The sequence below is a fragment of the Montipora foliosa genome, chromosome 11 (assembly GCF_036669935.1).
Source record: "Montipora foliosa isolate CH-2021 chromosome 11, ASM3666993v2, whole genome shotgun sequence".
NCBI classification, from domain to species: domain Eukaryota; kingdom Metazoa; phylum Cnidaria; class Anthozoa; order Scleractinia; family Acroporidae; genus Montipora; species Montipora foliosa.
Window position 1 is genome coordinate 3601557 of NC_090879.1, and position 15000 is coordinate 3616556.

Genomic DNA, 15000 nt, shown 5'->3' on the forward strand with positions numbered 1-15000 from the left:
AATTCATGGTAACCCGCAAGAAGCATACGGTGTTTAAGTGCGCCCACGATCCCATGAACCCGCTGAAACAATATGGCGCCTAGTAAACGCGGTGATCGAAGTATCGTAGTACATTTGTGCTATTAATTAACAATGTGAGAAACCGGTTTTCTTGTTGTATTTATACATTATTTTAATGCGGAGAGAAAGGTGAGTCGTGTTCTAGCTACCAGTTCCAAACAGTTTCATCATATAAACTTTAAGATTCAAATACAACAGTTGTCTGCTGTTTATCCTGGGTTATCAGACAAAACATGATTCGCCAGCTGGCAACCAGGGCCGGGTTGTTCGAAAGCCGATTAACTTAATCCAGGATTAGCGTAAACTTTGTTTCACGTTTTACGCTTTTTGGTGAAAGTTTCTTTTGCTTATTTTTGTTTTTCAAGTTTGACTTCCTCTGATGTAAAGTTTTGCCGATTATCAGCATTGAACAGCATTTGGGAGTAGAGAAATAAACTCCTTGGTTAATTTTTAATCTGGGATTAGCGTTAACCTGCTTTTGAACAACTGGGCCCAGTGCTGAAAATCTAGTCGCCAGTCCTCAATTTTTGGTTGCATTGGCGACCATTGAGTGGCAATTTCAAGCCCTGATAGACCATATTCGTATTCTCAGTATTGGACTGGAACTACAACCCTGGTCAATACTCTTGGGACATTAATGCAACAGCTGGTGAAAATGACGCATTTTCTCTCCCCCCGTATCCCCCTGTTCAGTGTTTACGTTATGGCTTCAAATCTTTTTCAACACAATCAACATTGCTGAGGGGAAGGGGGGAGAGCAGAAACAGGCTCTTTCCACAACATTTCCAAGCATTTATAACAGGTTAAATACACTTTTCATAAGCAAGGTGTGTTTTCGCGCCTCATTTTCGTAAGTGTCTCAAGACGTTTTGACCAGGGTTGTAGTTGCTCTTCGCCCAGACCTTATGTAGACAATAGACCATATTCGTATTCCCAGTATTAGACTGGAACTAGCTTGCAATGGAGGCTAATGCGGGTGTTAGTTTTAAAACGCCTACCCTCCCTTTCTCATTTGAGGGGAGTTTAGAAAACTGTAGAGCACACGTTTTTGGACAACGCCTTAGTTTTATTCACGTACGCATTATTATAAATTGCGCACTCTTAAGGTATATTCAGCTATTATTGTTCAGCGATCGTAGAATCTGCTACTTGCTATCTATCAATGGATATCCTATCAAGCTATCTTTTGGTGTGAGTCGTCGACCGAAGTAAGTTTTTATCTTTTCGTACTTGACAGTTTAGTATTACATGATTATGGTCGATTTTCAGAGTTCAGGGATGGAATTGCACTAGATGTTACATTCCAAATGTTTTTTTATGATTTACTGCGCATTATGTTCATTTTGGTCTTAGTTAGTAATTGTTGCGCTACTGCTGTTGCTAGTTATAAGTTACAATTTATTAAGGTTCCATTGACATTCAATTATCACCAAGTTATGTTTATGTCGCATGTCGAATTACTAGATTAGTTTAGTACTCTCTAAATCAATTGTATGCCGAATTATCGTTTTTCAGTTCGAACCACAGCCATAGCCACATCTACATCTACATCTACATCTACCGCTACCATAACTATTACTCAATCGCTACAAACCTACTTGTACTGCTAGTACTGTTACATCGTAAAGTTATCGTCAATTCTTCAAGCTGTCGTTACTCTGTAACCCAAGGAACTGAGATTCTTGAACTTTGATTAAATCTGGTGTACGTATTGCTTATCTGTGGAGTTTGATTTGTCTATTGCCTCACTCTAAGTCAGCTACCCCTGTAATTGTTGAAAATCGCCGGAGTATTTCGCAACCTCTAAAATCTTAGCAGTTACATTAGTTCGAATTCGGGCCACGAACAGAGTTCGAATTGCTATGTGCTATTTTGAAGATATCGCTATCATCCTGTGGCAAAGCTGTCGTTAAGTTTAACGAACAAGATAATTGGTTCATCCATCGTCACGCACTGGTCAAGTATTCACATCCGATAATCTATTTTGAAACGGATAAGCGAAAATGGAAGGCATAAGGTCACGTAGCGAAGCAAAGAGAATTGTGACTAAGAAAATAAAGGAAATCGCCCACCTTATGGAAGATGACAAAAATGTCGAATTGGTGGAAAAGGCTATAATTGACCTCAAGGTCGAATTTGGTTACTTCAAATCAACACACGAAGCATTTTGTAATAAATTAAGGGATGAAGAAGCTATAGAAGAAGCAGGGATTTCCTATGAAGTAGTGTCAGATCAAATAAAACAGCTTCAAAGAAACATTGAACTTTGGTTGACAGGCATTGAAGGTTCTAAGCAAGTAAAATCTTTAGACATACGGCCTGAAGATAGTGTATCAAACGTTGGATCCATGCGCGAATCAATCACGTCACGCAGATCCTCTGCAAGCACCCGTAGTTCTCTTTCAAGCGCAAGAGCTAAGGCCGCTGCTAGGAAGGCGATTTTGGAAGCCGAAGCTGCTACGCTCCAAAAACTCTACCAAATTCAAAGAAGAGCTAAAACTGCATCACAGGAAGGACGAGTTGAGACTTAAAACCGAAATGGCAAAGGCGCGGGTTGAGGAATCCGCGTAAGTCCAAGCAGAACAACGCAAATTGACAACGTGCACGGACTTTCCTTGCAATAACCCAAAGTTAGCTCAGGCGACCTCTCAAATAAGAAATCTAGGGCTCGAGAATGCTAGTTCATTTCTTGTAGTTGACACTGCATCGAGAGATGAGACCAGCAAAGCTATTGAACGTGACCCTCCGAAAAATGAATCAACTGCAGTTGGTACAACTGACCCCTATAATGCACACCCCTTCTTAGACGAGATCTTCTTAGCGAGGCCAACTACGCTAAATAACGATGGTCTTTCGTTTCGCTATGAAAATCCCCAACTCCAGCAGTCTCGTTACAACCCGCACCCAACTCCCAACCAAGGCATGGACATAAGGCACCTATTGCAGCAACAACAAGACGCAATAATGGCATTAACGTTACCTCAACCTGACTTGCTAGTGTTCAGCGGTGATCCAATAGAATACTGCGACTTCATCAGAGCATTTGAAAATCTGATTGAAAGAAAGACTACCAATCCAAGTACAAGGCTTTACTACCTCTTGCAATACACCAGCGGCCAAGTACAAGACCTCGTATACCGTACGGCACAATGCTATAAAGTCCGTTAGTTCGCAATGTTAGTACGTAAGCTCTTAAAGTTGATGCTTACTTGTTTGTACTTGAGTCGCATCTCTGAAAACGTTGTTCACAGATTTAAAGCCGTTTAAAACAATAGCACTGACGTTAGTACGGAAAGTACGTGTACTAAAAGAAAAAAAAAAAAGGACGCTCCTAAAGTGGGCAGCATATGAGACCTCGTGCGAAGTTGCCTAACGATGAGAGAAGATAAAGGATGTGACGAGGCTCGCAAATTGTTAGCAGACAGATATGGACAACCATACAAGATTGCTACAGCGTATGTGGACCGCATCATCAACGGGCAGCCAATCCGTGCAGAAGATGGAGCAGCACTTCAAAAGTATTCAATTCTGTTAACAAGTTGCCGCAACACGCTCAGAGAAATTGGTTATTTAAGTAGGCTGGAAAATCCCGATACTCTCAAGAAGATTGTAGACCAGCTACCTTACACCCTTAGACTAAAGTGGCGTGAAATGGCAGATAAGGTAATGCAGCAAGAGCAAAGGGATGCCAGCCTTAAGGACATCACAGATTTCGTTGAATCAAGATCAAGAGTAACAAACCATCCTATTTTCGGCAAGATATATGGTGATTCAAGGTTCAGCAACTCAACCGATAGAACAAAACAAGTAAGAAGGACAGCTAAATCCTTTCCGGTTCAGGTGAATTCAAAGCAATCAAGAGGTCATCTAGAAGTGAAGACCCAACCAAAATGTCCTTTGTGCGAAGGAAATCACTGGCTCTCTCAGTGCGAGGATTTCAAGAAGCTGAGTGTCAGTGGCCGCTATCAGTTAGTTCGCTCAAAGAAGTCGTGTTCAAACTGCCTGGTGCCCGGACACTTTGCACAAGACTGCCCGAAGAAGAGTTTTTGCCGCATCACAGGCTGCAACAAGAAGCACTCCTCCTTCTTGCACCCAAGAGAAACTACAATTATTATACCAACAACCAATTCACCAAGGGTAATAACGAGCAACCCCAAGCCAACCGCTAACACTACGCCAGTAAGAAACAGCTACATAGAAAGCAACACTTTTCAAACCTTGAATGGTTTCACCGTTGTAGGTTTATCAATTGTACCTGTGAAGGTCAAAGCAAAGGGTTAAGATAAGAAGATCATGACTTATGCGTTCTTGGACTCTGGTTCTAAAACTTCATTCTGCACAGATGACTTATTGGAGAAACTAAACATCAAGGGTGAAAGAACCAACATTTCGCTTACCACACTGCAAAGCACAAAGGAATCTGTCTACTGCTCCATGGTTACGGTAATCTAGAAGTCTCCGATCTTAGTGACAGTAATGTAGTTGAGCTACCAAATGTGCTCTCTAGTCCCAGTCTCCCAGTATCAGCTGACACCATTGGAAACCAGGAAGATGTTAACCGATGGCCACATCTCAAGGGCATCAAGATAGAAAGTATTCGAGCTGAAATCAGTCTTTTGATAGGCAGCGATGCGCCACATATACTTCAACCAAGAGAATTCAGAGAAAGCAAGGACGGTGGCCCGTTCGCTACGCGCACAATATTTGGCTGGGTGCTAAACGGAGCTCTTGGTCGGAAAGAGCCAAAAGTCCCAACTGTGAATTTTGTCGATGCTAACACTACACTGAGCAAGCAATTTGAAGATTATTGCAATCTAGAGTTTAACGATTCCAGTTACGAATCTAAAATGTCGATGTCACAAAACGACATGCGCTCACTTGAAATGATGCAAGACTCCGTGAAGTTCTCTAGTGGTCATTATGAAATATCGCTACCGTGGAAAAACGAACCTCCTCACCTTGTAAACAACCGTTATCAAGCAGAACACAGATTGCAAATGCTTAAGAAGCGTTTACAGAGAGAAGCAACTCTGCATGAGAAGTACAAACAATTTATGGCTGACCTGTTAAGCAAGAATTATGCCAGACGCGTGGTACTTACCCCATCACCCAGTGTTCCACCCGCAGAAGCCAGATAAAGTGTGAGTTGTGTTCGACTGTTCAGCAAAGTATCGCGGTTCCTCACTCAACGACCAGCTTCTACAGGGGTGGGATCTAACCAGCACATTAGTTGGTGTGTTGACACGATTCCGTCAAGAGCGAGTAGCTTTTATGTCAGACATAGAAGCAATGTTCTATCAAGTTAGAGTATTCCCAAGCAGCTGCAAGTACTTGCGATTTCTCTGAACCAAAGGAATATCAAAATTAATGCAAGTTCATTTGGTTGGCGGCGTTTCATCCCCTAGATGCGCAAACTATGCCTTACAGAAAACAGCCAAAGACCATAAGGGAGAATTTGATGAAGCAGCGATCGACACAGTGAAGCGAAATTTCTATGTCGACGATTGCCTCAAATCAGTAGCAACCTTTTCGCTGGCCATCCGCCTGGCTAGTCATAGATTTTGATAGGAGATTGTCACTCAGAGAGAGAGCCTTAGGTGTTCAGTGGAACGTTAAGGAAGACACCTTCAGCTACACAATTTCCCACAAGGAAAAACCAGCCACGAGAAGAGGAATTCTGTCAATCGTTTCTTCTATCTACGACCCACTGGGTTTCATATCTCCGTGTATTCTACCCGCGAAGCAAATCTTACAAGAGCCATGTCTCAAGGGCCTCAGTTGGGATGACGAGATTCTGGAATGTCACAAACAAGGTTGGAGAGTTTGGCTTCAAGAGCTGCCAAAGCTAGAGAAATTTGAAATACCACGATGTTTCAAGCCATCAAATTTCGCAGACGTCAAATGTCGAGAGCTTCACCACTTTTCAGACGTGTCCAGTCGAGGCTACGGAGCTGTTTCGTATCTCCGTCAGATCGATATTAATGGCAAGATTCACTGTTCCCTGGTCATGGCAAAGTCCAGATTAACTCCGCTTAAAGCAATGACGATACCAAGAATGGAACTATCCGCAGCCGTTTTGGCGACAAGACTTGACAACATTATCAAGCAAGAGTTGGACTTACCACTCGATGGTTCTACCTTCTGAACTGATAGTACTTGTGTCCTCCGTTACATCGAGAACAAGGACAAGAGGTTCCAGACCTTTGTAGCCAATCGCATCTCCGCCATATTGGATCAATCTACAGCTATGCATTGGCGATACGTTGAAACGTCACTGAACCCTGCTGATGAAGCATCCAGAGGGGTGACGGTAGACGCACTCTTAAATAACCAACGCTGGACGCACGGACCAGCTTTCCTAAGAGAGTTAGAAGATAAATGGCCACAACGACCTAATGACATTGGTGAAATCTCGAGCAATGATCCGGAACTTAAGAAAAATGCTGAAACATTCACGAGCCAAGCAAGCAAGCAATTCAACCACATTAACAAGGCAATCCAGAAGTTTTCCTCTTGGACACGCTTAGAGAAAATCATAGCGTTGGTGCTGCGATACAAGAACATTAATCTGCGAAAACAAGTTCGTCGCCACCAGGCAACTGAGATTGACAACAACTACGCCTATGCAGACATCAAAGTTGTCCCACCCATCAGCGTGTCCGAACTAAAGGAATCAGAGAAAGCAATTTTGAAGTTTGTTCAGAAACAAAGCTTTCAGGAAGAATTGGTTGTTCTTCGCCAAAGAAGTGAGACATTCAGCAAATCGAGTCATATGTACAAACTCAACCCAATCTTGAAAGATGACCTCATACATATGGGAGGACGTTTACAGCAAGCACCTATTAGCGATAATGCTAAGCATCCGATCATTCTTCCAAAGAAAAACCACGTTTCCAAGCTGATTGTTAACTACTACCACAGAGCCTCCGGTCACTCTGGTGTGGAATATACTCTGTCATTGATCCATTGATCCATTGGCGCGCGATCAAGTGTTCGCGACGTGACTAAGACATGTTTTGACTGTCGTAAACGTCAAGCACCTGCCCTCCAACAGAAAATGGCAAGTCTCCCAGAGAATCATGTGACTCCTTCTAAGCCGCCATTTACGAGTGTAGGAGTAGATTGCTTTGGTCCTTTTGCTGTCCGTCGCGGAAGAACCACCGCTAAAAGATATGGCGTACTATTTACCTGTCTTGCTGTTCGAGCTGTTCATATTGAAATTATTCATTCCATGGACACTGAATCCTTCATTAACGCTCTACGTAGATTCATTGCTAGAAGAGGAAAACCAGAAAAGATCCGATCCGACAACGGAGGAAACTTTGTTAAGGGCGAAAAGGAGCTTCGCAAGGCTGTTGAACAATGGAATCAAAAGCAAATCCATGAATTCCTCCGGCAACGAGATATCATTTGGTCATTTAATTCGCCGGAGTATTTTGCAACCTCTAAAATCTTAGCAGTTACAGCGGGGAAATATATATTAAAAAGTATTTGCATTTGAAAAGATTTCCCCGCATTAGCCTCCATTGCAAGCTACAACCCTGATTTGAAGCCATAACGTCAACACTGAACCTGGGGGTACGGGGGGAGAGAAACTGCGTCATTTTCACCAGCTGTTGCGTTAATGTCCCAAGAGTATTGACCAGGGTTGTAGAATCCAAATTTAAGGTAGCCTTATACAATATCTATCAGTTGGACGTGGTTACTTCAAATGCTTACCATACTTTTTGTTTCATGCATGCCAGAGGACAAGGGGGGATTGGGGGTGGGGGTCAGCAAAAATCATGTTAAAGTAATAGGGGGGATCAGCAAAAATCAAGCATGCCATATTTTACATTGCACCAGCCCCCCGCCCCCCGCCCCCCCCCCCCCCCCCCTCCCCATAAATAATGACTAGTCCCTTAGATTCACATTTAACAGCTGATGGAAATTTGTCGTGTAACACGAAACGTTTCTGCCGTAGGTTTAACATTGATACGTGCATCTGATTGCAGTCATGTGATAATACGGCCATGTTGGTGCCAAAACAACAGAAAAATGTAACTCAAGTTTTGCATAATAATAGAGAAAAATTCCCAAAGGACTATTTCGCTAGGGGTGACCCTATTCGACGGAAGGGCAGAACAGCGGAATTGCGGAATGCATTGACCGAGAGCAAAAATGGCCGCCAACAAATAATTATTCTTTTCTCTTTGTGTTAATTAATTAGCCTAACTAGCCTCGGTTTACAGCCCAAATTCTTTCAATTTTACGCTTGTGACTGAGGTTAGTTAGGCTAATTAACACAAAGACAAAAGAATAATTTGTTGGCGGCCATTTTTGCATTCGGTCAATAGAATATTTTAAAACACAGGAAAAAATCGAATATTTTGAAACACGGAACATTCTAAAACACGGGATATACGAATATTCTAAAATGCGGGATGAGTCTGGAAAGTCTTTTTAAAAAGGATATAAATAATGCATTTTTTGCCTGTGAATAGTCTGGGTAGGATAACATAACTTTGGATAATAATTTTGCATTTCCTCGCGACATGTCCTCGCGGGATGTCCTCATACCTTCGCCAAATTTGAGCGTCATTTTTCGAAAATTCACTGAGAAAGGCGATCCTAGAATCCATAATAAAGCTTTCTCAACATGATCAACATGATTTTTTTGACTCTAACTAGTGGTCCGAAAGACCTTGCAAAATTCACGCCTAAAACAGCTTGTAACGACCAAAAACAAATAACACAGGACTTTGTTGACACATTGTTTAATCTTTCATTGAATTATTTACTTTCAAACTTTATTGCCGAGCAAATCGCTACCGCAGTAATGTATTTATCCTTCTACAGAACGATAACAACAACAACCACAGAAAGTGGTCCGCCTGTGACCGATCATAACAACATCTGCTAGGGAAATCGTGTATGAACGAAGCAGGTTTTGTAACAAAGACCTTCAAAAAGGCATTGACTTAGCAAATCAGCCTGAAAAAGAAACGATAACATGTCGTACGTTATGTTTTTAAGGCAATTGAGACACTTAACATTATGATAATGATTGTCTTTCTTCATTTTTCCTTCTCTAACTGTAGGAAAGTGCATCTGCGACGTTTCGGCACAATCCAAGAGGCACAAAAACGGAAGCAGGGAAACATATTCTCTGTAACACATCTTTACATCTTTTGTTGCGAGGAAATGTAAAATTATCATCCGAAGTTATGTTATCCTACCGAGACTACTCGCAGGCAAAAAATGCAATATTTATATCTTTTTTTAAAAGACTTTCCTCTCATCCCGCGTTTTAGAATATTCTGCATATTCTGTGTTTTAGAATTTTCCGTAATAACATATTCTGTGTTTCAGAACATAAATTTCAATTTTTTTCGTGTTTTAGAATATTCCATGCATTCCACAATTCCGCCGTTCTGCCATTCCGTTTTTATCATTCCACCATTCCATCGAATAGGGTCACCCTTCCGCAAGTGTTCTTTCCACCAACCAAATAATAATAATAATAATAATTTATTTCTTTAAAAACGCATAATTACTAGGTCTCAATGCTTTTTACAAGTTATACAAAAAAATATATATATAAGATAATATAACTGTCAATTGAAGAATTGACAAATTACCATGATGGGTGCAGCTGCAATCAAAGAATAACTCTGAAATCTGCATTTTCTTTAATTAAAGTCAGCGAGAACAAACATTACATGAAAGTGTTGTGATTCCTTCAGTTTTATGTCATCCTTCTCCAGTCCATCATTTGTCACCCATCCATGTTAATTTTTGTTGTTTTTTTTTGCAGTATGCAAAGCTAGACTCTGTTTACAAGTTCATCACAATTGTTGTTTATGTTGCTATGGCAATAGTGGAGATTCTAAGGCTTTATCTTGGATATGCTGGAAATCTACAGGAAAAGGTGCATCCATATGTGTATTTCTGAATCAGTTTTTTCTAAGTAATTTTTTTTTGTCAAAATATGTTCATGGACAAACAATGAAAACAGTTGATGCTTTTTATGATATTTCTGGTATTAGTTATAGACCGAATGCATAAATGGCGGCCAAAAAAATGTTCTTTTGTTTATGTACTAATTAGACTCACTAGCCTTGTTTGCATGTACAAAAGACAAAAGAAATGTTGCTTGAGAGCGAGGCTAGTGAGTTTAATTAGCACATAAACAAAAGAATAGTTACATGTTTGGCCGCCATTTATGCATTCTGTCTATTGAAGGCATTTTATGGTATATTTGCCTTTGTGGAAAAAAATGATATGATGGGTTTCCTCCTCCTAAGAACTGATGACAAAAATCTGATCTGTCATAACTTTAACTCTTTTACTCTGAAAGAGTATGATTTTTGTCAACTTAAACAGAATCTAATGCGAACTCAGCACAACCACATGCCAACCCTATACACTAAATATCTTTAGAAAAACTTTAACTTTCAATCAGGATCACTTTATGGTGGGGTTAAGTTTGTTTTTTTTCTCTTTCAATTGATAAATGTTATACCGTGAGGATGTCATAGTGATGTACCTGGTATGTATTTGTCCCTGGCTCTCTAATAGCTTCTCAGAAATTTTGTCCACTTGAAATAGTTTGACTGGAAACAAACCATTGATTGAAAGAAATGTATGTTTGAAGTGTGGGTTATAGACGGAAGATATAACCACTTGGTCCTCGCACTTAACAGGGTGATTTAATGGTAGAGTATTGCAGAGGTTGTGGCTTTGAATTCTGTTGGAAGCCACCTGAGTTTTTCAGGTGTCTATCAAGTGACATAGCTTAAATTGCCCTGTTAAGTGCAATGGTTACAAACACCAGCAGGAGGAAACCAGTTGTCTACACTCAAAGGGGTAGAGTTTGGACCCAGCTAATAGTCAGAGTAGGATTGAATGTCAACCCGGTGCGACTACATGTTGCCTCCTGGTAAAAAACGTTCCTTAGAAATTCTCCTTTGACCTGTGAAATTGAGGTTAACCATTTCCCTCCTGACATTTGACTCTGCCTAACCCCAGATTATTTTATTTGTCAATAGGGTCTAGCTCAGGAGTAAAACGGTTATTACCTTGTTATGTTACATGTATATTCAAGGCAGTGGCTATTTGTACGGAACCCATACACTGACCTATATTTGCTATTCATAATGGGAGTCTTCTCAGAATGATTATTACAGGTTCTAACCCTAACCTTGAACGACATAGCCACGCAGTTATTGAAAGCTAATCAATATTTGAAATAGGTAAGGTAAAGGTAAAGTCCGCTACAAGCCTAGAAGGCCCACCAGGCCGGCACTTACCTCCGGTTTCTGTAGCATGAAGCGACTAGGAGTATTTCTACTCCCCCTTGGATGGGATGCTAGTCCATCACAGGGTTACCCCCAGCATTTTTGCCGGTACCCATTTATACACCTGGGTGGAGAGAGGCACCGTGAGAGTAAAGTGTCTTGCCCAAGAACACAACACAATGTCCCCGGCCAGGACCCGAACCCAGACCCACTTGATCCGGAGCCAAGCACACTGACCATGAGGCCACCGCGCCTCCCATTTGAAATAGGTGCTTAGACTTAAATGTGAAAAACACAAGGCAGGTCAGATGACCAGTGACATTGCACAATTAAGGAAGTATTAAAACAGGCATCAATGCCACTGTTTGATAGCTGAACTGTATACAAAAGAATTAAAGACAAGGTAAGACTTTCCGAGTGGTATTGTCGTAAACCTGTAATAATCATTCTAAGAAGACTCCTGTATGAACAACAAATATGGATCCCGTACAAATAGCCTCTTGGTATATTCAATGTGCTACTTTCAGCTTATTGAATAGGAGAGGGTGCATAAACTTCCTCAATAGCTAAGTGCACTTCCATTGCGAATAAAATGTTTACCACTAATTATTATTATTATTTGCAAAGCCTGTACAAGTAAAAGTACCTTGATTTGTACAGGTACCCGAGCTTGCGGGGTTTTGGATTCTGACCCTTGTACTTCAGCTTCCACTCACACTGATGCTATTGCTCAATGAAAGCATGTTGATTATGCCGATGGAGAGAGCTGTCAATATCATCATGGCAGTGTTTGTGTTATTTGAGACAATCCAAGGCTACAGAGTGATCCATGCAATGATTGGACAACAAGTCTCCAAGTTTCACGTGCAGCAGTTTGATGACTTGGTTGAATTGCGGGAGATGCGAGAAGATAGTGTGGAGGACATTGGATTCAGGCCACAATAAGAGAATGAAGAATTTCTTTTTTCCAGGGAATCTTTTTTGGCAAGGAAAGATTTTAAGCAAGATTTTTCCAACTGAGTCAACCACAGACTGGTTGGCCCAATTGGTTATCATCAGACTACCGTGTGGGAGGTCATGAGTTCACCTCCGGCCGGACCAACACTCAGGGCCTTTAGATAACCAAGGAGAAAGTGCTGCCTTTGTAATGATATGTGAAAATGGCACTTGATCTTCAAGTCTTCTTGCATGAGGACTATAAACCATTCCCCGTCTCACATTTCTTGTTCATGAACTTTGTGGGAAGGTTAAATCAACCGAGGTACATACTATTTGAAGAGCAGGTCATGGAGTTCCCTGGGGGGTGATCTGGCCTGAATTTTCCTGCAAAATGTGGCCAACCTGGTGTGATGTCTATAAAAAAAGCTTCTGACATATGAGACCATGTACTGTAAGTAAAAACAGCCATGTGTCAAAGGTTAGGGGACTTTGCCGAGTGCTCGTACAATCATGTAAATGTAGAGTAGTGGATATGTACCTTTTAAGTAACGAAGACGACGGCTACAAGAACGCCACAAAATAATAGGGTTAATAAGCTTTGCAATAGCTTTGCATGCCCCGCACATGCATTTCTCATTTTGAGGTGCTTCTTTGCCATTCTGTTCCTGACAACGATGTCAAATGATCAAATTGGAGGTTATGTGCAGGATGCGAGCACCTGACCATAAATTTTAAAGTTCCCTCCAAACATCCACACTGTTAATACCAAGTTTAATTCTGAATGTTTATACACACTTTCCATGCTGAATGACATCGAATTAATAATTGCACAATTATTCACTTATGTCCAGGTTTGATCCTAATTAGATGCACGCCCAATTTTGACATCCAACACAAAGTGTCCCTTTAAGTCTAAATATTTGCTACCTATTTCCAGCAATAAGGTAAACGTAAAGGTTAGCGTTATTTTTAGCTTTGGGTAAATGCAGCAGTTAATCTTTACCTAAAGAGCAGCATTTGGGGGACACTTTGAGACATAAATTGTCTGTGTTCTGAGACACGAGTGATGTTGAAGTTGGCGAGAAGAGCAAGGGGACACTTTGTGACGCTTATTGAAATCCATGTGCATCTAATTAGGGTCAAACCTGGATATATCTCAATTATTACAAAAACGGGAAATACTATTTTTAGATAAAGTTCTTGTAGCCGTCGTCATTGTCCTCGGTTGAGCTCCCTAATAGTGAAACTATAACATAGTTTATATTGAAAATTGAGGATGATCAATGCAGATGAAACCATTTCTTGACTGATAATTGCTTCTTGTAGGGTTTTCACAGTCTTGAAAAGTATTTGAATTTTACAGAGTCCTTGAAAAGTGATCCATTTATCCTTGCAAAGGTCCTTTTGTTTGCTTTCATCTTTTCAGTTTCCTGAAATTTTCATCTGGTTAAGGGATAATCTCTTGTTGCATCTACTTCTCAACTAGCTTTTTAAAAACACTGAAGCTGCAAAGTGAACAAGAGTGGGTCAAACCTTGATTTGAGGCAGGACCAAATATTGACCTTGTTTTTCCACCTTACCAGATAATAAATTGAATTTACCAGTACTAGAGGGGTTTTTGACTGGTTAACCCACTGAATCGGCACTCTAGGACGCCCCCAGTTGATGGGTAAAATCGTCTGGCATTAGATAGAGTAAAATCTTTTAAGTCGCAGACTCACTCCCAGTATATGTATATAATTATTTATTTATAAAAACAATAATTGTTATTGTATAGAGCGATTTTCAATTGAGTGTCGTAAAACGAAAACCAAAGTAATTACTTTGGCCAATCAAAAATGACGGAGACAATCCAGTAAACCAATCAAAACTCAAAGTAATTACACGTAGCCGACACAAAATGCGAAAAAATGTGCACGCGCAAACCACAATTGGTTTTGGTTTCACTTCTGGTTGGTTGAAAAAGTGGTGCGAGAACTTTGAACCAATCACTGAGTGGAGAAAATGCAAAACCAAAGCAATTCGCTAATTGCTTTCGACACTCAATTGAAAACCACTCTATACAATGCATTCTCTGTTAAAGAATCAACACCAAAGAAAATATTGGTATACAGAAAACTAACATTAAAATTAAAGAAGAGTTTATTTGTTGAGATCTCGTGTTATCAAACAGTGTGAGTTCTTATGAGCCTAGAATACATGACATGGGCAACACCTGACACAAGGCTTGTATTTGCAAGTTCAAGAATAACCTGTATTATGCTGTTTACATTTTGTTGATCCTGATTTCCTATCCAATGTAATAACAAGACCCTCATACAATCCGGGAAAAGTTCTTTAACTAACTCTGAAGCTGGTGGAAGGTTATCTATTGACGTAATATGCCTCTTTTTGAAGTCAGTGACTCTTTCAGCAATCTGGAGTTGAAGTTTGTGAAATTCATCACCAAGATATTTGCTGATTTCCGTGAGTACCTGTGATGATCCATTACAGCCAGGTGACCTTTGACCTTCAAGGTCCTTTAAAATTTTCATTATAGTCACTGCAAGAGAATTTAATTTCGATTGCCCTTCGTTTGTACAAGTTAGTAGCAATTCTTTAATGCATTTTTCACCCGTGGGTGTAACAGAAGCACCATTGTCTTGAAATAACTTTGTTGTTCCCGTAGTTGTGAGATTTTCTGCCGTTTGATTCCTCTGTGTTTCCGTTAAAGAAAGATGAT

At 40.6% G+C, this 15000-nt stretch overlaps 2 protein-coding genes across 2 annotated transcripts in view; one reads left to right on the forward strand and one right to left on the reverse strand.

Moving 5' to 3' along the window:
* LOC137975678 (transmembrane protein 17B-like) overlaps positions 1 to 13573 on the forward strand; it is a 15193-nt gene extending 1620 nt beyond the window's left edge. Inside the window, exons 3-4 of the mRNA XM_068822832.1 lie at positions 9857 to 9970; positions 12000 to 13573. Of these exons, the coding sequence (XP_068678933.1) occupies positions 9857 to 9970; positions 12000 to 12284 (399 nt within the window). The 3' untranslated portion in view covers positions 12285 to 13573. The remainder of the gene's footprint in view (positions 1 to 9856; positions 9971 to 11999) is intronic.
* Positions 13574 to 14402: 829 nt separating this feature from the next.
* Positions 14403 to 15000, reverse strand: part of LOC137975675 (uncharacterized) — a 1206-nt gene continuing 608 nt past the window's right edge. Inside the window, exon 1 of the mRNA XM_068822829.1 lies at positions 14403 to 15000. This exon is cut by the window's right edge and continues 608 nt beyond it. Within this exon, the coding sequence (XP_068678930.1) occupies positions 14444 to 15000 (557 nt within the window). The 3' untranslated portion in view covers positions 14403 to 14443.